The sequence below is a fragment of the Schistocerca serialis genome, chromosome 6 (genome assembly GCF_023864345.2).
Source record: "Schistocerca serialis cubense isolate TAMUIC-IGC-003099 chromosome 6, iqSchSeri2.2, whole genome shotgun sequence".
Classification (NCBI taxonomy): Eukaryota; Metazoa; Arthropoda; class Insecta; order Orthoptera; family Acrididae; genus Schistocerca; species Schistocerca serialis.
This window is the reverse complement of record NC_064643.1, coordinates 329974249-330000151: the sequence shown is the minus strand read 5'-3', so window position 1 is coordinate 330000151 and position 25903 is coordinate 329974249. Positions and strand designations below refer to the sequence as shown.

At 41.0% G+C, this 25903-nt stretch overlaps 1 protein-coding gene across 5 annotated transcripts in view; it reads left to right on the top strand.

The window, feature by feature from the left end:
- Positions 1–25695, top strand: part of LOC126483790 (E3 ubiquitin-protein ligase Topors) — a 109348-nt gene extending 83653 nt beyond the window's left edge. For all 5 annotated transcript variants that reach the window (XM_050106955.1, XM_050106952.1, XM_050106953.1 and 2 more), the window contains 3 exons: positions 7470–7697; positions 22409–23169; positions 23277–25695. In XM_050106955.1, the coding sequence (XP_049962912.1) occupies positions 7470–7697; positions 22409–23169; positions 23277–24166 (1879 nt within the window). In that variant the 3' untranslated portion in view covers positions 24167–25695. The remainder of the gene's footprint in view (positions 1–7469; positions 7698–22408; positions 23170–23276) is intronic.
- The last annotated feature ends 208 nt before the right edge of the window (positions 25696–25903 follow it).

The window sequence follows — 25903 nt, the reverse complement described above, 5'->3', positions numbered from 1 at the left end:
CAAATGGTCACAGGTTTGTTTGATCCATGGGAGTGTGTTACAGAGATACTGAAGGAACTGAATTGGATGATGGATGTAAGCTATCCTGAGAAAGTCTATTAACAAAGTTTCAAATTGATGACTCTAGAATTTACTTCAGTCCCCTACTTACCACTCACACAGGGATCATGTGGATAAGATTAGAATTATTACTGCACACACAGAGGCATTCAAACACTCTTTCTTCTCGCACTCCATACATGAAAGGAACGTGAAGAAACCATAATAACTGGTGAAATGGGACATGCCCTCTTCCATGCATCTCACGGTGGTTTGCAGAGTATAGATGTAGATATAAATGTAATTAATACACATTTTGTTGTATCCTTTAATAATCCGCACGTTTTTTTAAAATATTAATTAACCAGGTTGCATGTTTTTGGAATGGAATTTAAGCAGTATTTGTTATTGTTCTCTTTTGTGTAAGCAAGAAATCTTTAAAAAATAACTTCTGAATTATTGCATGTTACATAAAGTGATACACATTTTTGTAATCTGTGAACTTAGTACTTTAAATCAGTGTAGGCCAATGTTTCAGCAAAACAATTTTTATAAGAGTAGAAATTTTTAGAGCACATGGTTCCTTGAGGTTTTAAACATCAAATATCAAACAGTCCTGCTGATGTGTTGGCAAATGTGCCAACACCTTGTAGATAGAGGAGGCCGAAATGGAAGCTATCTAACGCAAACGGGCGTGAATTCTGGAACAGGATAAGTATTGAATGCTAATAAGAAAAGTATGCAGCTCCTCGAATACTTAACTTTTATTTATCCTTGTTGTGAATACAGCATTCCGGATGAGACATTTCATACGATAACTATCAAACTATGTAAGGCTAATGGCGCCTTGCTAGGTCGTAGCCATGGACTTAGCTGAAGGCTATTCTAACTGTCTCTCGGCAAATGAGAGAAAGGCTTAGTCAGTGTAGTCGCTAGCAAAGTCGTCGTACAACTGGGGCGAGTGCTAGTCCGTATCTCGAGACCTGCCTTGTGGTGGCGCTCGGTCTGCGAGTGGCGACACGCGGGTCCGACATGTACTAAAAGGACCGCGGCCGATTTAAGCTACCACCTAGCAAGTGTGGTGTCTGGCGGTGACACCACATTCCTCCCCCGCAAATCGGCGAACGGTCGTGTTATAAGGCTGCCGCCCGCCGTGGGGAGGACCCCATGTTGACGTATGCGATGAGGTGGGGAGCCTAACAACAGGCGAGGCTGTGCCACCTGCACCCGGCCATTCGGTCCGAGGGGAGCTAGGAAACGCCTGAAAACCTAGTCCAGGGTGCACGTCAACATGCGGTGTATGCGCCCGTAAAGAGACAGGAGGGGCCGAAGGGTCGACCTCCATTGCGGCGGGGTAGCCGACGCGCGAAGACGCCATGTGGTCCGGAGCGGGCAAGAGTTCCATGGCGAAGGACAGCTGGGCACGGGAAGCGATCGGCGGCGCGTGACCCAGGGAGGCGCTTGGCGGCGGCAGCGAAGCGGCGAATGCGGGCTGCGCCTGCTGGAGGACAGGCGGCAGCGGCTGCGGCGGCGCGTCGCCATGGGGCAAAATGGAAGGCATCGTCGGTAACACCTGGGGATGAGGCGAGCCAGTAGATGGTTCCCCAGGGCGCTGACCGGACGGCACCGTCGCTGAAAGCAGACGGGGAGCGGCAGAACCCGTGCGACGACAGAGGCACAGCTGATTGAGATGCCGACGCACCTCACCAGAGGCCCCCAAAACCAAATACATCGCGCGGCCGAGGCAGCGAAGAATGCGCCCTGCGAGCCAACGCCGTGAACCTCGATAGTTGCGATAAAATACAACGTCGCCTGGAGCAAAAGCAGGAGTCTGCCGCTGCACAGGAACCTGATGCGGCGGGTGCAGCAAAGACATCAAGGTTCGATGAGGACGACCGTGGAGCAACTCAGCCGGCGAGCGACCATCTCGGGGCTGAGAGCGATACGAAGACAAAACGAGCAGCAACGCATCCTCCCGAGAATGCGACTCTTTGAACTTCAACATCTGTGACTTGAAAGTCCGGACCAATCGTTCAGCGGCACCGTTTGACTGAGACGAAAACGGCGCGGATGTCAGATTTTGAATACCATTGGCCTGGCAGAATGACTGAAATTCTGCGGACATGAATTGTGGGCCATTGTCGGAAACAATAGTCTGCGGAAGACCTTCAATGCAAAAGATAGCAGACAACGCTTGGATGGTGGGAGAGGATGTCGTGGAAGACAGCCGGACAACAAAAGGAAAATTACTGAAGGCATCTACCAGAACCAACCATCGAGCATTCCAGAATGGACCAGCAAAATCGATGTGCAAGCGTTGCCAAGGGGAAGTGGCTTTTGGCCATACAAAGACTTTCCGCGGCGGTGCGGATTGTTGTTCGGCACACGCCATGCAAGAAGAACACATAGTCTTAATCGCAGCATCGATTCCGAACCAAGTACAGTGCTGACGAGCAAGTTGCTTCGTTCGCACTATACCCCGATGTCCTTGGTGAAGAAGCCGTAAAACAGAGGACTGTAACGAACGTGGGACCACGACTCTGGACTGATCATTATCAGAACGCAACAACAAAACACCACGTCGTACAAAAAGTCTCTCCCTATGAGCAAAAAATCTGCGAACCAACGGATCCTCGATCCGAGACTTTGACAAAGGCCATTGCGTAGCAACAAAACGCAGAACTGTAGCAAGGACAGGGTCAGCAACTGTGGCTGTAGCTACACGACGAAAATCAATCGGAAACGATTCGACCACTTCATCGGTTTCCGCATCAATGAACATGCAAGCAAGTTCGGAAGAATCGAATGCTTTATCCTCAGCAACAGGCAAACGGGACAACGCATCGGCGTTTCCGTGCTTAGCAGTGGACCGTTACAAGATATCGTAGCGGTACTGCGAGAGGAAAATAGACCAGCGAATGAATTTCTGCGCTGTACGCGGAGGTACAGGCTTGTTCGGATGGAAAAGCGACGTCAAAGGTTTGTGGTCTGTGATGATGGTAAAGTGACGACCATACAAGAAATCATGAAACTTAGTAACACCAAACACGAGAGCCAAAGCTTCTTTCTCTATCTGTGAATAATTCCTTTGCGCAGATGAGAGCAATTTGGACGCAAAGGCAATAGGGCGATCATGCGAGCCAACTTTGTGCGCAAGCACAGCACCGATCCCGAAATCCGATGCATCTACCATCAACAAAAGGGGTTTCTGGGGATCGAATGGCGTAAGGCAAGTATGAGAAAGCAACGCCGATTTCAACTGGCGAAAGGCGCGTTCGCATTCCGTCGTCCAGACGAACGGAACACCTGTACGGCGTAAGCGATGAAGCGGAGCTGAAATGGAAGAGGCATTGCGCAGAAAGCAATGATAATAGTTAATTTTACCCAACACACTCTGTAGCTGCTTCACATTTTGTGGCGAAGGCAATTCTTGTATGGCACGGAGGTGCTCTGGACTCGGATGTATGCCTTGGGAATTGATGACATGTCCCAGGTATGGTAAGTCACGAGCAAAAAACACACATTTGTCCTTCCGCAAGCGAAGACCATGTTGGCGCAATACCTGAAATAATGTTCGTAGGTGTGCTAAATGCTCGTCTGCCGTCTTTCCGGATATCACAATATCGTCCAGATAGTTCGCAGCAGTAGGGACCGACGCACAAATAGTTTGTAAATATTGCTGAAACAATGCAGGGGCGGATGCACACCCGAATGGCAGTCTTTTGAAGCGGTACAAACCAAGATGCGTGTTAAACACCAAGCCGCGCTGGGATTCGGCGTCCACTGGGATTTGCAAGTACGCATCTGCTAGGTCCAACTTGGAAAAGTATCGACCCGGGCACAGTTTATCAAAAAGATCTTCCGGGCGGGGCAAGGGAAAAGTTGCAATCACGAGTTGTGGATTCACTGTTGCCTTGAAGTCCACACAAAGTCTCAGTTTTCCGGAAGGTTTTGGCAAAATTACTAAGGGTGAGGCCCAGAGAGAAGCTTGCACACGTTCAGTTACACCCTGCGATTCTAAATCGTGTAAAGTTCTTGCGACCTCATCACGCAATGCGTGAGGAACATTGCGCGCTCTGAAAAATTTCGGTTGCGCGTTGACTTTCAGTTCCAAATGTGCTTCATAGTTTTTAGCGCAACCTAAGCCCGGAGCAAAAATGTCTGCAAATTCTTCACACAGCTGAGAAACACTGTCTGAAGGCACAGTCTGATTCACTGATTTACAATAGACATGTTAAACAACTGAAATAAATCTAAACCAAACAAGTTCACTGCAGTAGAAGAACGAAGAACGTAAAATGACACAAGTTTTGTTTGTCCCTTGTATGTTGCAAGAAGAGTGCACTGTCCTAACACAGGTATCTGCTGTCCTGAATATGTAGTGAGCTTAACAGTTGCGGCACGCAACGGAGGTTTGCCCAGTTGATTGTACGTGTCGTGATTGAGCAATGAAACTGCAGCTCCAGTATCGAGCTGGAATGGTATGACCGTGCCATTAAAGTCCAGATCTACAAAAAGTTTATTGTCCTGCTGACGACAAGAGCGACTGTTGTGTGCAATTTGAACAGACACTTGTACAGAATCACTTGCTAATTGACGTGATTTCCGGCGACGTCGACGCACAGTATTTGTGGGACGAACACAGTCACAATTAGAGACAGTGGCACTGGACGAAGTGGAATTAATGACATGAATGTCCATGGGCGAAGGTCCACGAGCCTGAGTGTCCTTGGTTCGATTCCGGCGCGAAGCAAAGGGCCTGGAATGGTTGTGATTGTCGGATCGGAGCTTTTTCTGGCAAACACTTTGAACATGTCCTTTCCTATTACAGAAAAAGCAAATAGCTTGACGTGACGGGCAATTTTAACGCGAATGTCTAGTTGCACACCGCGGGCATGATTTCACTGCATTTGTGTGCTGGCGCGGCACACCTGGTTGTGCGGACGTGCGCGAAGGCTGTTTACAGTTCCTTGCAGCGCGCCCGGCGGGCCGGTTAATGCGACACACAGCTGGCGAAGTTTCAAATGATTCCTGAGCAAAGTCAAGTGTGTCTTGTCTATCCAATATGTCTATCACTTGTTGAAGGGAGGGATTAACTAGTTTCAAAATCTGTTCCCGTATGCGAACATCAGAAACGTTCTGTGCAATTGCATCACGTACCATAGTATCTGAATAAGGAAGGCCTCAGTCACATTCAAACGCACAATCCCTTGTAAGGCCTTGCAATGTTGCAACCCACTCCCTATTAGTTTGACCGGCCGTACGTTTTGTACGAAAGAAAGTATACCTTTTTGCAACTACATTAACTGTTTCTTTGAAATAGGCGTCCAATGCCGACAAAATTTCTTCGTAGGACAGACTTGCTACGTCGCGTCGGGGAAACAATTTCACTATCACACGGTACGTTTGCACGCCGACACAAGACAATAAGTGAGGCTGCCGCTCGTTACCTTGAATTCTGTAGGCGGCGAGATGAAATCCAAACTGGCGTGACCACTCGGTCCAGGTCTCTTGCTGTGCATCAAAATTGCGAAACTGTGGTGCAACTGCATGTTGTGGCTGCGGGAGCGGTGAAACGGCGGCTGCCGCATCGGTTTGAATGGCACGTTGACCCTGGACGAGCTGTCCAAGGGCATCCAATAACGCCTGCGTCTGCTGATTCTGCAAGCGATAAAATTCGGACAGTACATCTGGAGATTGTGGCGAAGCCATGACACAAGCAAATGTAAGCAATTAGAAAGAACACGTTTCCCTCGTTGCCAATGATGTGTTGGTAAATGTGCCAACACCTTGTAGATAGAGGAGGCCGAAATGGAAGCTATCTAACGCAGACGGGCGTGAATTCTGGAACAGGATAAGTATTGAATGCTAATAAGAAAAGTATGCAGCTCCTCGAATACTTAACTTTTATTTATCCTTGTTGTGAATACAGCATTCCGGATGAGACATTTCATATGATAACTATCAAACTATGTAAGGCTAATGGCGCCTTGCTAGGTCGTAGCCATGGACTTAGCTGAAGGCTATTCTAACTGTCTCTCGGCAAATGAGAGAAAGGCTTAGTCAGTGTAGTCGCTAGCAAAGTCGTCCTACAACTGGGGCGAGTGCTAGTCCGTATCTCGAGACCTGCCTTGTGGTGGCGCTCGGTCTGCGATCACACAGTGGCGACACGCGGGTCCGACATGTACTAAAAGGACCGCGGCCGATTTAAGCTACCACCTAGCAAGTGTGGTGTCTGGCGGTGACACCACACCTGCAAAATAAAAAATCTTCAGCATAACAAACTATATTTTAAGCAGAATGAGATTTTCACTCTGCAGTGAAGTGTGCTCTGATATGAAACTTCCTGGCAGATTAAAACTGTGTGCCAGGCCGAGACTCGAACTCGGGACCTTTGCCTTTCGCAGGCAAGTGCTCTGCCAACTGAGCTAGCCAAGCACGACTCACGCCCCGTACTGGCAGAAGTAAAGCTGTGAGGATGAGGTGTGAGCCATGCTTGGGTAGCTCAGCTGGTAGAGCACTTGCCTGCGAAAGGCAAAGGTTCCGAGTTCGAGTCTCGGCCCAGCACACAGTTTTAATCTGCCAGGAAGTTTTATATTTTAAGCGTCAGTAAAACTTATACTACTGTGTGAATAATAGGAAATTTAAAAAAATGACCTCTGAAGTAAGCAAATTGCATGTAGCATATTTTTCATTGTAGGAGTGATTTCACTGCAAGTAGGTATCATCCACTCTGATTCAACAGACAATAATTATTTCAGGTTGGTATTTCAAAATAATAACCGTATTGTAACTGAGTGTGACAGAATAGCCAAAAAGTTTGCTTTTTTTGTAATTATGGGTGCATTACCAGATATTGATGAAGTATCTCATAGTTATGTGGATGGAAATGTACTTTGTATTTTTTATGACAGCAAAGTAACCTATACAATGACTTTATTTTGTGAAACAAGTTGGGAAGTAACAAAACACCAGGTGAAGACAATGAAGGTGCATTACCTAGAATTCAGGCATAAAAATTGTCCAGAAGAAACTGTTATCAAAGCAATGTACACTGGAGAGGGAAAAAAAGACTCTTGTCATGGAGGTGGCATCATACAGCATTTAACTACCGCTTACTGTGAAATTTTCTTTTGCTTCAGTTTGGTTGATTTTTGATAATCCCAAGCTGTGGCATTCTGTAACAATACTGCTGGTGATAGTAAACTGATGTTGTTTCGGTGTTATTAATCAGATAAGCTCTGTTATGCTTCAGTTATTGCTATTGGTCCTCTTTTATACAAACTGTCCTATTGTAGCAACTGTTTATAATGTTTCTAGTTCTATTTCCAGTGTCCATATATTGTGAAATGTACAAAATTATACCAGCAATAAGATTAGTACATAGTTTCATAAAGAATATTTTTCCTTTCTCTGTCTTTTTCCTGAAGGACAACAATGACTGGAAATAATGGCAGATTTCGTATAGAAGAAGTGAATCCTGTAGTTCTGCAGCCACTCCCACCAGCGAGACGACCTCAGCGTGCGCCCTGGACTCGGTCTCGTAGACAGATTGCTACTGCAGAATTCAGACGCTCAATATACGAGAGAAATTTGTGGGTTATGCCATTACATGACATTACAGGAAGATACAGGGAATCTTCTCCAGAATTTTACAGGTATTTTCTAATGCAATCCCTTATTTTTAAACACTGTGCAGTAAATCGCCATCAGTTTTGTCCCGTAGTCTGTTTACATCAAAAGGGTAATTATTACTTTCATAAATTAGATTGTGAATTGTTCCCTATATCTGAAATAGTGTTACTCTCAAACACTGAACTGAACTATTTCCTTCTGAAAAAATATACACATAAATGTGTAGTTATTTCTTCATATGGACAACTTCAATGCTGCAGATATTCTTGTGCTGCAATCTGTAAAATGTTACCAAATCTCAACTCTCTACCGAATCAGAGAAAATATTTCTTCCAGTAACAGTTATATTACGTCTTCTGTTACAATGTTTGATATAAGGGAATGCCACATTTACAACGAATGTTCATACTTTGTCTGATGTTAAACACTCTTAATCTGACTGTACTAGTGGCAGTTCTTTACGAATCTGACAAATAGAATGAATCTTCTCTCCTCTCTCTCTCTCTCTCTCTCTCTCTCTCTCTCTCTCTCTGCTCTCTGTGTGTGACATAAGTACCATTGTCATCACTCGTGCATTTTGTCAGTACCATGTCCCACCTCTGTGAGACAGGACATCATGGCATGGAGTAACTACCCAGCAAGCAAGTACCACAGTGTAGCGAACTGCCATCCTGTCCTGCCTTGGAGACGTGCGACATTCATCTGGGCTAGTGTACATGCACAAACAATAACAAATTCCAAAGAGTTTACAATTATAAACTAATTAACTAATAACAAATAGTTTCACTATAGCAATCATAGTTCTTCAGTTAGCTACATTTTGGGTAATCCATCATTTGCCAAAAGTGGTATGTTACACCACATATCATTGCCCATAGATAAAGGTCATTGTCACAACTCTATAAAATAATGAATAATATATTTATTTCCAAATATTCTTTAGTATTATAAAATCAAAATAGTAAGAGTTTGTCTTTTTTATTGTATCAACTGTATACTTATTGAAATGGAAGCTATTCACACAAAGCATTTCCTGTGTATTCATTGTCTTGCTTTATTTGTACTTGTAGATTAACCACAAAGAGGGCTGTTAAACCACCTCTGATTCATCCTCTAATGTTTGTAAGTTAATTCATGACTTTCTTTTACTGCGCTGATGTAGAAATCAAGTAATTATCAGCTTCTGTTACTATCCTAATGTTGTCAAACCTCATTTGGGAGGTACTTGTACATGTGCTACTCCTGTGGCAACCCTGTGAAAACAGGTTTAAGTATTTAGATAAGAGAATAGTTTCCGCAGTGTAAGCTGTTGAATGAATATGGAAAGAGGAGGCCAGATGTGGTATTCCTGGTGGAGAAGAAATAAAGGAAAGAAAATACTAGAAATGTTAGAGCCGAAGGAAGAACAACCCCCCCCCCCCCCCCACACACACACACACACACACACACACACACACACACCCCAAAAAAGGGAGAAGAAATATCGCTCCCTGGGTAGTACTTTCCGGTGAGCCAGAGGACAAAAATGTTCTCTTAACTAACAGAAATCACCAGTTTTACTTTCACAGGCGCTGAAAGTTGGTTCTAACACCCTAGTATTACCGGTGTACGTAGAGAGTAGCAACACAGATAGTAATCTCCAGGTGTTTAATTAACTAAAGCAATGCTTCATTTGAGTTAGACAGGGTAGGTGAATAGTAACCCTTGTTACTATCACTAATTTTAAAGGTGTACAAAACCTGTAAAGAATGTACTAAGGAATACTTACATAATATGCATTTGAGTATGACACACACAGTGCTTATGGTTACTACAAGCCACACCACAATTTGGGAAACAGGGCCAAATTTCTAGTAGTGTACTGTCGAGTTGAGATTTTCACACACAAATGTTTTATTCATATCTTACAGAAACTAGCAATAAGCCAATAAACAGCCTTTTAAACACGCCGCTAACGGCAATCAAGTAATTTATAGCAATACAACAATTTTAAAAAAATTTAAAGAACATTAGTAAACAGGCTATTAAAGTAAATACAGTAATAAGGTATGGTGAGGTAGTGAAGCTACCAACACCGCCATTTTCAAAAAAAAAAAAAAAAAAAATAATCAAAGGTCTCAGCAAACACACGATTAAGTGCAATAAAGGAATGGAGGAATTTAAAATTTTTTTAAACAAAAGTATCCTGGAATATCATTAGAACATAACAGATATGACGGACCCGTGTAAGGCGGCCACACATCACCCACTCAGGGATGCTCAGGCTAGGCAGAATATTGACAAATTTAAATACGCCCGTAAACACAATTGCCACTCTCAGGCTGGTCACTGCACTGACTTTTAGCCAGCAAAAACTTGTAATAAGATGGCTTAACTTGCTGACAGAATTAGAGCTAACCTTGTGCAAGGAAACATTACACCACACAGTCCTGAATGAGCGACCACATGATCAACTAACAAGAAGCATGAATTTACTCATAACACACGACAGAATAGCGAAACAATTAAACTGCCAAAACTACACCTCCCATCGGGCAGTAACGAGAGGAGGAGGAGGAAAGATCACTGTCTTCAATTACACCGGTGCCAGGGACAGGAAACCCGATCGCCGGAGGCCACAGGGCAGAAGAGAGACTGGTTGCGCAAACTTATTACTTAATGATTAAACCTTCCACTAACTTAACTTGCAATTATGCTCGAACGGGCAGTACATGACCTCCGAAGGCAAGGATCCACACATCCGACCGCTCACGCATCGCCAGTGTACCCAACATGCCACGGTCACGCGACAACACGCTCACTGCAGTTCACGTCTTCTCTGCAATGTTGACGGGTAGTGACTGCTCCTTCATGTTAGGTGTTTCCTTTTTTAAACTCCAGTGTTGAAACGGAGGACTTAAGGAAGCTTGTTAACGTCCCACCAAGGTGAAATGAACAGCAACTCGTGGGGCGATTTTGTATACAACCAACCCGCGGGGAGCTCTTCTGTCAACTCAACCCGCTCATTACACACAACCGACAAACATCACGTGGCGACTCGGTACAACCGACCACGCCTGGTCCACGCTGGCGAGCCCCGGTGCCCTCCCATATCTACCAGACTGAGCGCACCACCACACGAGGTTACAACCGGTCAAAGACCTCATTTCCTCCATAGTAGTTTCAGCAAACGCAGATATCGATAGCAGAGGGAAAAGACAACCAAGCAGCCACTTAATGACAGACAACATATCAAACAAACATGTCAGGGGAAGAAAAGGAAAACCAATGCAATCTAAATACAAGGTGTAGCACGAGTCGATAAATGGCTCAGAAATTCCCAACCATATTTATGTTAATCACATTTCTCAATAGACATTTCATATTTCTCCTGTATGTATTTGGAACAACGGGCAGTCTTTTGTTGCCTTGCCTAACTCTTTACTCCATATTACTTACATTAGGAACAGCACAGGAAGGTCACACTCATTTTGCTGTCATTGTTTTATAAAATTAGTACATCAATCAGATCGCTATAAGATGGTAGTCCCCATATTTCTCAACTTTGGAGTGAGCCTCAAAACCAACAGTGTGCTACTTCTGTAGAAACTACTCGAGACACTTCTTCATCAGGAGGCCATTTCCTAACCACCATAAAATTTTCACAAAGATGGTATCACCACATATCCCTGTTACCACCCTTTAGGGGTAGGTCCGCCTTTCTTTGGTACACCTACCCTCTATGTTACCCTATTTTCAAATAAGGGTGCTGTATCCTGTTTAATATTATAAACTACTCTTCTCTGTATTACTGTGCTTTGAGATAACTTACTCCTATTTCATCTAGAATCCTTACCTGATTACTGAGTTTCCTCATCTGTTGTCTCTTAATTATACTCTTCTGCATTCCATTTTATGTAACCAAATTTATTTTCATTCATTGTGGATGTATTACTTTGCTTTGGCTCTGAATGTTCGTATGTAGATTTCATCTGGATGTCAGCTCTTCATTGAACTGCTATCTATGGGTATATTGCCCCTTCCTACTTTTGCCCTCGACAATGTGATGGTGCTAATATCCTGCACCTTTACAGATAAACTCGTAAAAGCATTCTTATTTAAGTAATGCATCTTCTCTGTGGCTGCGTAATAGCCTTAAACATATACAGTGATTTGAGATATTCCCCAGAAAATTTTCATTCATAAATATCTCATAGTGAAATCCTAGTTAATCTAAGATACTCTAACATAAACATGCGTAGTAATCCAAATATTTATTATCTCAAACATTCAACCTTTATGTGACGTTTTTAATGAATCTTGGACTAGGGAGACATGAAATATGTGTGCCAAAATGACAGACAGTCTAGGTATATCATGAATGTACATTCCGTTTGTATGAATAGTTTGCAGGAAGCATTTGCGAGAGAGACGTCTATACTTACCTCAGCATTTGTATTTAAGTTACATGTTCAGATGAACTTTCCATTTTATTCTAATTTGACGTCATCTATAGCCAGAAAGTAGCATTTATTTTCACCACAAAACATGTACGATTTTTCATTTCTTATTACAGTAGAGCATTGATTACCCGAACTAATTGGGGGTCTTGGGTGTTCAGAGAATCAGTTTATTCAGATAATTGAATTGTATACACTAATTTACCCAAAAAGCTACATAATTATATTTATAATAATTTGAATCTCTTTTATAATTACAAAGACAGTAGGAATGTATGTAATACAGCCTAGTAAATAAAAAATAAGATATACATATGCACTTTGCTCGTACATTACACATGAATAGAATTAACCGCTTAAAAAATACTTAATTTTGGTCTGTCTAAACAAGCCTACCCGCTTACGAGCAGCTACGTCACATATTTTTTTCAGTGCAGATATTTGATACTGGGCACTTTCATCTTGAGCTACAAATCATTGCAAGACAGTATCTACACATGTAAATTCCTGAGAAGCAACCATTATATATTCAGCTTTGTTTTCTGGACCACAAGTTGATAATATGCTGGCTGCGTCAGCTTTATCAGTGATGAGGTTTACAATTCCACTATCTTGTATAATTTGGTGCCCTAGACTTGCATTGTCAACAGTCATCCATTCTTGCATGTTTTCTTCCTCACGTTGCTGTCAGTTGAGCTCTTTTAGCATATTGACCAATTCAGGCACATCATTCTGTTCATTATTTGCAATTAGACATTGAGAGCTTTCCACCATACCCACAATTTTATTACAGCCTTTTTTTCAAATTCTGTTCCTTTACAATATCCCATGCTACTTTGATCATGTAGGATGTGTCTTGCAAATCTGTAGTATTTTTATGATTTCCTAACAAACTTTCCTCTTCTCCCTTCTCTTCTCATCTCTTCTCTTTCTAACACTAACTTGTGGAATAATTCTTATCTCTAATACGATTTGAAAGTCTCAATAACATCTTGACTCCTGGACTGTAATGAAGAGGTTACATTATGTGGAAAAAAACTTTACTTTTATGAACTCATCTTTTTCATGTTAGATATATCAGGAGGGGTGAGTTCCTACATTATCAAGTTGCAGTAATGTTTTCTTCCTTTTGCCATTCTTTAACTGAAGATCTTTTAAAGAGGGTACAACAACTCCCATTACCCATTCCATGAAAATTGTACTGTCCTCCTGTGTGCTCTTCTGTGAGGTGTAAACAACAGGCATTGCAGGCTTACTTATGTGTTTGCAACACTGCAGCAGTTTCTTACCTTTATCAGTGACGAGTGTAGGCAATTGGTGGCTACCAGTAGCATTGGCACAAGCTAAAGCAGAGTTGGAGGCATGTCATGTCCATCTGGGCCACTGTACAAGCATATACAGTAACAGCCTTGTTTCGACTCAGGTCTTTCAGTGCTCTGTCAAACTCTTCACGCAGTATTGTATCTCCCATTTCGTTTTCATCTGCATTCTCTTCCATTTCCATAATATTGTCCTCAAGTACATCGCCCTTGTATAGACCCTCTATATACTCCTTCCACCTTTCTGCTTTCCCTTCTTTGCTTAGAACTGGGTTTCCATCTGAGCTCTTGATACTCAAGTGGTTCTCTTTTCTCCAAAGGTCTCTCTAATTTTCCTGTAGGCAGTATCTATCTTACCCCTTGTGAGATAAGCCTCTACACCTTACATTTGTCCTCTAGCCATCCCTGCTTAGCCATTTTGCACTTCCTGTCGATATCATTTTTGAGACGTTTGTATTCATTTTTGCCTGCTTCACTTACTGCATTTTTGTATTTTCTCCTTTCATCAATTAAATTCAGTATCTCTTCTGTTACCCAAGGTTTTCTACTAGCCCTCGTCTTTCTACCTACTTGATCCTCTGCTGCCTTCACTATTTCATTCCTCAATGCTACCCATTCTTCTTCTACTGTATTTCTTTCCCCCGTTCCTGTCAATTGTTCCCATATGCTCTCCCTGAAACTCTGTACAACCTCTGGTTCTTTCAGTTTACCGAGCGAGGTAGCGCAGTGGTTAGACACTGGACTCGCATTCAGGAGGACGATGGTTCAATTCTGCGTCCGGCCATCCTGATTTAGGTTTTCCGTGATTTCCCTAAATCACTCCAGGCAAATGCCGGGATGGTTCCTTTCAAAGGGCACGGCCAACTTCCTTCCCTGTCCCTCCCTAATCTGATGAGACCGATGACCTCGCTGTCTGGTCTCCTTCCCCAAAACAACCCAACCCCTCTTTCAGTTTATCCAGGTCCCATCTCCTTAAATTCTCACCTTTTTGCAGTTTCTTCAGTTTTAATCTACATTTCATAACCAGTAGATTGTGGTCAGAGCCCACATCTGCCCCTGGAAGTGTCTTACAATTTAAAACCTGGTTCCTAAATCTCTGTCTTACCATTATATAATCTATCTGAAACCTTTTAGTATCTCCAGGATTCTTCCATTACGTTTCCTTCCCTTCCTTTTCCTACTGACGAATTCCAGACTATTAAATTTTCGTCTCCCTTCACTACCTGAATAATTTCTTCAATTTCTTCGTCATCTGCACAGCTAGTTGGCATATAAACTTGTACTACTGTAGTAGGCATGGGCTTCGTGTCTATCTTGGCCACAATAATGCATTCACTATGCTGTTTGTAGTAGCTTACCCGCACTCCTTTGTTTTTATTCATTTTTAAACCTACTCCTGCATTACCCCTATTTGATTTTGTATTAATAACCCTGTATTCACCTGACCAGAAGTATTGTTCATCCTGCCACTGAACTTCACTAATTCCCACTATATCTAACTTTAAACTATCCATTTCCCTTTTTAAATTTTCTAACCTACCTGCCCAATTAAGGGATCTGACATTCCACGCTCCGATCCGTAGAACGCCAGTTTACTTTCTCCTGATAACAACGTCCTCAAGAGTAGTCCCCGCCCGGAGATCTGAAGGGGGGACTATTTTACCTCAGGAATATTGTACCCAAAAGGACGCCATCATCATTTAATCATACAGTAAAGCTGCATGCCCTCGGGAAAAATTACGGCTGTAGTTTCCCCTTGCTTTCAGCCATTCGCAGTACCAGCACAGCAAGTCCGTTTTGGTTAGTGTTACAAGGCCAGATCAGTCAATCATCCAGACTGTTGCCCCTGCAACTACTGAAAAGGCTGCTGCCCCTCTTCAGGAACCATACGTTTGTCTGGCCTCTCAACAGATACCCCTCCGTTGTGGTTGCACCTACGGTACGGCTATCTGTGTCGTTGAGGCACGCAAGCCTCCCCACCAATGGCAAGGTCCATGGTTCATGGGGGGGGGAGGTTGTTTTTCATATGACCCAGATAAGTTTCAACACCTCTGTGCTGTCATCAGTGCACTTTCTTTATTAAAGTCTTTAAAATGTGAACATATTTTTTAAGTGGTAACTAATATATGATAATTAGACCTAAAGATTTACTTATGTTTTGTTTTGTCAGATCCTCTGTCATTTGTGTTCTCATGAGTTATTCAGAACCACACACAGATACTACACATATATTGTAACAGGCACTTCTCACTTTGTTAAAACACAAATGGTGTTATTGTGAATCCCATCCCAAGTGATGTTCACCTGTTCTCAAGTGAGTTTGGCACCATCTACCCCACCTGTATCTCTCTCACTCCCTCTGTCTCTCTCGCTGTGTGTGTGTGTGTGTGTGTGTGTGTGTGTGTGAAGTAAAGCTGCATGCGCGCGCGTGCGTGCGTGTGTGCGTGCGTGTATATGTGGGGGGGGCAGGAAGGCATGCGTGCACACGTGCATATGCATGCATACACTTTTGAGCTGTTTGTGTCATCTTTCCTGCAAGGTTCCCTTAATGTTTTAAATAATGTGAAGTTTATACATACATGCACATACATGCACACACATATCCATCCACACATATATGTGTGGATGGATATGTGTGTGTGTGCGAGTGTATACCCGTCCTTTTTTCCCCCTAAGGTAAGTCTTTCCGCTCCCGGGATTGGAATGACTCCTTACCCTCTCCCTTAAAACCCAAATCCTTTCATCTTTCCCTCTCCTTCCCTCTTTCCTGACGAGGCAACCGTTGGTTGCGAAAGCTAGAATTTTGTGTGTATGTTTGTGTTTGTTTGTGTGTCTGTCGACCTGCCAGCACTTTCATTTGGTAAGTCACATCATCTTTGTTTTTTATATATATATATATATATATATATAAAAAAACAAAGAGAGAGAGAGGAGAGAGTTTTGCCAGAGCAATAAGTGTTTATCACAAACAAAATTCTGCAGATTACGTCTAGTAAAGAGTGACAATTATTGAACTATGTGAAATAAAATTGTCATAACTTCTGAATGGTTTGCATTAGGACGTTCAAAGTGCATGGTTTTCCGTGGGGCGTGATGGGAATTAGTATGTGCATGCATGGTTTGGTGATCAAAATGTCTCTTCACCCTTGACAGGTGACTATGTGATGTGCCACGTCCAGTCATGGAATAATCACTGCGATATTCCTTGATGACACAGTGACTACCAAATGGTAGGTGAAGATTTTGGAAGATGATTTCACCTCCATTATCCAAAGTGACCCTGATTTCCACAAGATGTATTCATGCAAGATGGATCACAAAGCAGGAGAGTGTTTGATGTCCTGGAAGAGCACTTTGGGTCTGCATTCTTGCTCTGGGGTACCTGTAGACCATTGGCATGGGCCTCGATTGGCTGCCATATTCTCTGAATCTGAACACATGCGACTCCTTTTTGTGGGGGTGTATTAAAGACAAAGTGTATAGCAATAGTCCCAAAACTATTGCTGAGCTGAAAACAACCATTCAGGAGGTCATCAATGTTTCAACACTTCAGCAGGTCATGCAAAATTTCACTATTCATCTGCGCCACATCGTTGACAATGACAGCAGGCGTATTGAACATGTCATAACATAAATCCAAATATCTGTAGTGATCTTTACATTTTGAATAAAGTGTGTGCACACTACAGTTCGTAACTAATTTACGTTTATTTATAATTTTTTTCATATAGTTCAATAATTTTCACCCTTTATTTGTGTGTGAAATGCTCAGAGAAACTCATGAGCATGCAAATCAAAATGATCTGACAAAGCAAAACGAACTCCAAACCAAGTTCACATTTATATCATTTGCTTGCAGATGACAAGCTTCCAGTATGTGAGAACGTGCAAATCATGCTGCGTAACCATATAATATAAAATTAAGGTAATGGCAAAAACAAAAAATAACTATCTTTAGGTCTAATTTTCATAGATTAGTTATCAGTTAAAAATTCACAGATTTGAATAAAGAAAACCTACTGATGCTAACACAGAGGTGCTGGTATCTATTTGGGTCATAAGAAAAAAACAGTGTTTTGCATAACAGGCGGACCTTAATATCCAATAAACAACCAGGGAGCTTATATCAGGAGCTAAATACAAAAAGCAAAAGATCATCTACAGCTTGTGTAGAAACCAAACTACAGTTCTAAGAGATGAAGCACACAGAAAGGAGGTAGTAATTGAGAAGATAGTAGGACAGGATTAGTTGTGGCTTATGCCCTATGTTATTCAATCTACACATTACATTAGCAGTAAAGGAAAGTAGGAAAAATTTTTAAAGGGAATTATAGATAATGTCTTGAAAACAGTTTGTAAGATGAACACCCACAAAAATAAAACAAGTTTAATTAAGACAAGTGATGCTGGCAGAATCAGGAAATAAGATTGTGAAAACGGTAGATAAGTTTGATATTTAGACAGCAAAATAAATGATAGCAGAAACAAAGACGGTGTAAAAATGTCCTAAAAGGACTTGTCCTATGTCCGCACACTTCCTCTGTCTGCCTACATGGTATACTGCACATGCCACTGTACCCTGCGTTGTGTAGGTGTAGAGATAGAGATAGTGTGTACTTCATGCTTTGTACCATTATAATCTATTTTGTGAGATACTCTACTTGCATATCGAGGAAGGAAATGAATGTTTAGAAATGAGTATGGCAGATGTCACTGTTTTATATCCAGGTTAGAGCAAAAGGTTAACATCTCCATAGCCCCAGTATTAAATCTACACTATGTGATCAAAAGTATCCGGACACCCCCAAAAACATACGTTTTTCATATTAGGTGCATTGTGCTGCCACCTACTGTCAGGACTCCATATCAGCGACCTCAGTAGTCATTAGATATCGTGAGACAGCAGAATCGGGCGCACCGCGTAACTCACGGACTTCGAACGTGGTCAGTTGATTGGGTGTCACTTGTGTCATACGTCTGTACCCAAGATTTCCACACTCCTAAATATCTCTAGATGCATGTTTCCAATGTAATAGTGAAGTGGAAATGCACAGGCCAACCTCGCCTGTTGACTGACAGAGACCACCGACGGTTGAAGGGGGGGGGGGGGGGGGGGGTCACAATGTGTAATAGGCAGACATCTATCCAGACCATCACACAGGAATTCCAAACTGCATCAGGATCCACTGCAAGAAGTATCACAGTTAGGCGGGAGGTGAGAAAACATGAATTTTGTGGTCAAGCGGTTGCTCATAAGTCACATATCAAGCCGGTGTATGCCAAATGACCCCTAGCTTGGTGTAAGAAGCATAAACATTGGACAATTGAACAGTAGTAAAAAGTTGTATGAAGTGACGAATCACGGTACACAATGTGGCGATCTGATGGCATGGTGTGGATATGGTGAATGCCTGGTGAACGTCATCTGCCAGCATGTGTAGTGCCAGCAGTGAAATTTGGAGGTGGTGGTGTTATCCTGTGGTCATGCTTTTTATGGAGGGGGGGCTTGCACGCATTGTTGTTTTGTATGGCACTGTCACAGCACAGGCCCACATTCATGTTTTAAGCACCTTCTTGGTTCCCACTGTTGAATAACAATTCGGGGATTGTGATTGCATCTTTCAACACGATCGAGCACTTGTTCATAATGCATGGCCTGTGGCAGAGTGGTTAGATGACAAAAGCAGCCCTCTAGTAGACTGGCCTGCACAGAGTTCTGACCTGAATCCTATAGAATACCTCTGGGATGTTTTGGAACACTGACTTCGTGCCAGGCCTCACCGACCGACATCAATACCTCTCCTCAGTGCAGTACTCCATGAAGAATGGGCTGCCATTCCTCAAGAAACCTTCCAGCACCTGATTGAATGTATGCATGTGAGAGTGGAAGCCGTCATCAAGGTTAAGGGTGGGCCAACGCCATATTGAATTCCAGTATTATCGATGGAGGGCGCCACGAACTTGTAAGTCATTTTCAGCCAGGGGTTCGGATACTTCGATCACATAGTATAGCTCACCTTTTAGGGGAGGCACTTTGAATGTAGTTTTTTAAATTGTCATTTTACAGTATTTTATTACAATGTCCATGAATGAGTCTTAAGCAAGGGACACATTTAGCTGCACTGTACTTTCCCCTTGTCACATCATCAGATTTTACCTATGAGTAGTACTCGCTCGTAAATACACGGTAAGCACAACTGAGGGAAGAATTTTCTCATATGGTTCAATATTTTTACTATCCTTTTAATAGGGAAATGAGCAAGTTATACATGCCAGGTAAAGAAGTCTGTTACGGTTCTATTATAATGTAATGTGCTGTCTCCTGGCAAGAAATTATGTTACCATTGAATAAAAGCTGTGTGCTATGGGAAGGAAGAGTGACTAGACATAAAGAACAGTGAACGGCAGCCAGTGAAATCAATCACCCTTATGTGTCATTTCTCATTCTGGTCAGAGGAGAGTAACAAAATGTCACTGTCTCACCTCTACCTATAGAATTGTCCTTAGTCCCTTGGTAAAATATTCTGGTGAGAGAATGCATCAGTTTGTGGTGCCTGTGACGTACACGTTCCAGTACACCACGTTTTTCATGGTGTATACAGTAGAGCGTCTATTATTCAAACTAATTGGGGGACTTGGGTGTTCAGAAAACCGGTTTATTTGGATAATCGAAGTGTATACTTCTATTTATCAATAAAAATTATGTATATTGATAATGACACAGATCTCTTTTATTATTACAAAGGCAAGTGCAGTAGGAGTACATGTAATACAGCCTAGTAAACAAAAAAATATTGTAATACATATGCATTTTCCATGTACATTACATATGCATAGAATTAACACTAACAGAATTCTTAATTTTGCTCTGCCTGAGCGAGCTCTTTTTGCAGGGCTGGTATCTGATACTGGTTGTTTTCATCTCGAGCTTCAGACTATCGCAAGGCCATATTTAGACATGTAAATACTTAATTCAGACATATCATTCTGATCATTATTTTTAATTAGACTTTGAGAACTTTCTGCCATACCCACAATTTTATTATAGGCTTTTTTCAAATTCTGTTCCTGTATCTTCTCCTTCCTTATTCTAGCAGTAACTTATGTAACAATCCTTTTCTGTAATACCATTTGAAAGTCTCAGTAATGTCTCGATCCATGAGCTGTAAAAAGGTGATGATGTTAGGTGGAAAAACCATGACTTCCATGAACTCATCCTTTTTCATTTAGGATACCATATGTTGGATGAATTAGTGTGTTGGCAAGGATCAGTAATGTTTTCTTCCCTTTTGCCATTCTTTAACTGATGTTTTCAGAGTGCACAAAAACTGTCTTAAACAATTCTGTGCAAGCGAGTAACAGTTCAGTTACTTGGTTGTTCGGTTACGTGGTTGTTTGGTGGACAGACATTTGGATAATCGATGCTGTACTGCATTTTATTTTCTGACAAGAGGTCAGTTGTAAATTTAACATGATATGGACAGAGGACTATATTCTATTTCAACTGATATCAACACACATTTCGAAAGTTTGTATATTATCCAGGTCATAAAACTGGAACACCATCATCTCTAAGTACAGGGTGTGCATAAAGTCCAGGAACACTTTCAATTATTTATTGCACAAGAACTAAACATTATACAGATGTCATACATATTGCATTTTGAAGAGAAACTGAAAGGTTTTTTTACAAACATTTGATATGCGAACCATGAGTAACCTGGCAGATGTCAATACAGTAATCGAATTCTTGCCATACCCGTCCCAGCATGGCATCGTCAACTGAGGCAGTCGCTTCCTGTATTATCTCCCGGAGCTCTGCTACATCACGTGGTAGAGGTGGTAGGTGCACCAGATCTTTAATGTGTCCCCACAGAAAAAAGTCACATGGATTGAGATCTGGTGATCGGGGAGGCCATTTCATGAAACAGTGAACTCCAACACAGACAAAGTTCGCTCCACACCTGAACTCGCCATGTTTGCAACTAGTGGTGACTATCAGCTAATTACCAAACTGTGCTTTCAGGGTTTCTCTTCTAAATGACATAAGTGTGATATCTGTACAATTTTTAGTTCTTGTGCAATAAATAATTGAAAGTGTTCCCGGACTTTATGTACACTCTGTATTTTTCCCTTTTTTTCCTACCTCAAGTGACTTTATATTCCTCAACTCACATTACATGTGGAACATTATAATTTTCATTACTAATATTATTATTCTGATTCATGTGTGCAGTATATAAAAATTTGAAGTTATCTTGAACTGCTTGAACATCTTTTTCACTGTTATTATTTGCTGTGGCATCAGCTATCTTGACAGAAAACAATGTGTTGTCTATTTTACACATGTTTCTGCGTATTGTTTTCTTTATACTTTTGTTGTTCTCATTTTATTCTGTAACCAAATTTTCGTTGTATCTTCTTATATATACTTTGAGATATTTGTGAATAGTTTTGTTTAATTCAGCATATTCTGATGTGTTCTTTTATCTTTTTGTTTAAAATTATGGCTTCTCGTTAATAATTACCTTATTCTATTTGTATTTTTTCTTTAGTTTTCTACATACTAGCTATAACTTCTGCTGTTTACTTAATTGGCTTTGTTAACTAATTACCCTTTGGCCCAACCCTTGAAAGATGTTTTATACTTTATACATTCGTCTGTTAATTAGAACATCTCAAATATTTTGGCATTTCTGGCTTTGCTATTCCTTTTTAAAACAAAATGAAGAACTGATATGTGTTATTGGTAATAGTCATTAAGTCGCATATACATAAAACATTGGTGTCAACAAGTTTTTTTGTGATGTATAGTAACAATAACACTTAAGTTCCATTGAAAAAGTGGTTACATAGTTCATAGTTAACATTTCTTTAAAATAGACCCAGATGAGAGTTTGAGTATTTATGAATTTAATTTTTTTTTAATGCTGCCAATTTTTTCAATGGTTTTTATCTTTTTTTTTTTTTTTCCAGAAACAATCCAGCACAGCTGCATAGATTGCTTCCTTGGCTTTCTCGTGAGTTGTCAGTGCTTATAGAGAATCAGTCACGGTTGGCTTTAGTTTTGGACTGCATTCTAAATATGCTGCAGTACCATTCAGTTAACAGCAGCAGTATAAGAAATTATCTTCGAAACAATATCAACCCTAGGCATGTTGACCATTTTATCCATGAACTGTGGACATTTGCACGTTCTCCATATGACATGATTGGTTTTGACGAGACAGCTGAGTATGGTTCATATGAAGCTCATACAATAGAGCTTCCACCTTCACCCCATTCAGTACGTGATGATGATAGTGATGTGGTTGTGATATCATCAGATGACTCAGTTGACTCATCACATGAAACTGTTGCAAATGAGGATGATAATGACATTGATGTTGAAGGTGTTGGTGAAGCTTCCCATCTATCTTCCATTAGCAGTCGTTCTGGGAGACATGGGAATACTTCACGCCATACTTCTCAGAGAGTGCAAGCAGGTGAAAGTTTGCAAGATCATTTGTATACAGCAAATATAAGATCACAGGCATCAGATGTTGTTTCATCAAGTGATTCTGAAGACTGTGTTATAGTTGGGTATGTTAAACCATTGCATGAAAGAACTCCAGAAATTGTTGCACTCGATACAGATGAAGATGTTATAGAAGAGCAAGAACCTTCTTGTGAAACAACTGCAAACTCTAATAGTAATAAGATAAATGACAATAACTCAAATAAGCTGCACAGCTCAGGTAAGAGTGGGTCACTCTTTGTATTCCTTCGATATATATTTATGTACACTTTGTAATTATAATAATTTTTTTACTGTCTGCTGACAAATTTGGTTCTTACATTGCAGATACAGTGAGTCCTGTTGCCTCTACCTCAGGATCTCAGCGAGAAATGCCTGATTCCACTGCTGGCTGCTCTAACTACATTCCGGATTCAGTAAAAAGTTCCCGTGTGCACCAGCAGAAAGAAAAGAAAGTTCGTTCCAGCAGAAGTAGAGTCAAGATTAACAAGAAGCCAACAAGAGCGAAAAGTTCACAAAGCAGTAGTTCATCCCCTTTTTCACCAGTTGGTCTAAACCGTTCAAAACAACTTATCTACAGTAGTTCAGACACCCTGAGTAGCAGTCCCATCAGGCGTCGCAGATCTAAAGGGAAGCGACTGAAGAAATTACCTTATAGCTCTGATTCATCGAGTGGAAGTTCTCGCAGGTGCCGCAAAGCCAGAGTGAGTAATTTAAGCAAATTGTCGTGTAGCTCCGATTCATTGAGCAAGAGTCCTGTGAGGCATCACATTTCTAAGGAAAGAGAAAGTTCAAGGTATGCTTATAATTCTGGGAGATCGTCATTAGATGATTATAGTTATCCACTTGCTTCAAGGATTTCTGTATATAGCTCACCATATTCTTCTGATGATGAAAGTATTTTTGGCACTGAACATAAACCAAAACTGCGAAGCATTGTTATTCCAAAACAAACCAGTACTTCAAATACTAAAGGTGTGTCATATCCCTCAACATCATCGACATCATCTAGTTCAGTTCGTCAGCATGAGCCTTCATTGAATCCGTGGAATCTATCTAGCCGTGGCAGTAAATCAAAGCATAAGTCAAGGAGGCATGACAGGAAAAAGCGGCGAAGAAAGGAGCGATATACTTCTTCCTCATCTTCAGAAGATTTTGTTGTTCGTCATACCAAACGGAGGTCTGAAAATGCCGTAATTTATTCAGACTCTGACTAAGGGCTTAAGAGCCAAGTGCATTTTCCTTTTATTGTAAATAATATATATACTGGTGTTCAGTTCAAAGTATTTCAGTAAGTTAAGCAGTAATTGTGTAAATGTTACTGAAGTTGTGTTTTTTTTTAACGTAGTGCAGTGAACATAATAATGTGACAGATTGCAATGCAGGAAGACTACAAGAGCCGTACAACAGTGCTTGTAGTGTTTGTAAATACAGTGCTAACTGCGATAATAGAAGTTCGTCATAAATCATCCAGATGTGCCCTTATTTATTTTTTGCCTTGTTTTCTTTTCCACTTGGCCGTGTGAAAGCATTATGGGTTGCTGCTGGTTAGAGTAAAGACCATTTAAAGGTGCTTTGTACTTAAAATCATGATTGCATTGTATATTACTTTGAGAGAACGTCAAATATTGTAAATCTTAACAAATTGCATAAATTTGTGGATAGGAAGCACATTGTTATGCTTTGTCTGTCTCTTGAATGTGTACAATTTCAACAATTACTGTGTAGTTACTGTCTGATCCATTAAACTGTATATATTTTTAGACTGCAAAACGCGTGAGTCACTTTGATCGTCGGATGGTATGAATAGTTTTACTGTGTATAGGAAGAGAATGCTGTATTTCAGGTGTCTCTTACTTGAGTAGTATAATTGGGTGTTCAGTCATCTTTATTGTAAAAGTTACTTGATAATGCAGACGACCTGTATCTTTGATTTATCGTGTTACTTGTTTTGACTTGTGTTACAACTTCAAATTATGTTCAGTGAACTTAATTTGCTGTAGTTTGGTCACTAAAGCCGGGAAGCAACAACTTTGTGTGACAGATACTATTTTATTATTGTGGTCAAAATTTAGGAAAAATATGAGGAACTAGTGGAAAAATTCTTCCATAAATGTTGAAGGATAGAAACAAGTAGCTATTGTGATAAAAGTTGGAAATTTCTGTTTCTTTGTATAATGAAAACAAATATTTCAATTCAAGTATCTTTACATAACTTGTATATACTTACATTCTATTTTTAAGCTATCCTGATTTTATGAAATACATTTGAGCAAAAATTTTGGGTATTCCGAATTATACAGAATTCATTTCAAAGAAGGCAATTTTTCTGACATAATGACGAATTTTGATGTATTGATTTTGTTCATGTTGCTCAGACTCATTTTTTGGTGAAAACAAGTCATTATCATTCTGCGTTCAGTGCAGACTTATGTATCAAAAACTGTTTTAGCCATTTGTGCCAATTTGCCTATTTAATTTAGAATTTAGGAAATTCAACAGGGGAAAGTTCTAATCCCTTACACATGACTGTTGACATTAATGACTTTAGTAAATGAAGTGCTTTGTCTGTTGTCAGCATACATTTTCCTTCCTCTTTCCCCACACTGCACTGTAGAAACATCCTCTGGAGCTTGAGTGTTATAATCAAGTTAAGTATTGTTAGATGCATATTTGCAATCTTTTATGTTCCATATTTTGCATTGTATCTTGAAAAATAAATAATAAATCAGTGTGTGTTGTATAATCATTTAGTAAATGTTATCTGACAACAAGACACGAATAATACATTTAAAAATATTAATGATATAGAGGAGATGTTGAGTTGCAGACAGGCACAACAAAAAGACTGCTGTACAGTTAAGCTTTCAGCCAAAAAGCTTTGTTCCCGAAATGTCCCCCCCCCCCCCCCCCCCCCCCCACACACACACACACACACACACACACACACACGT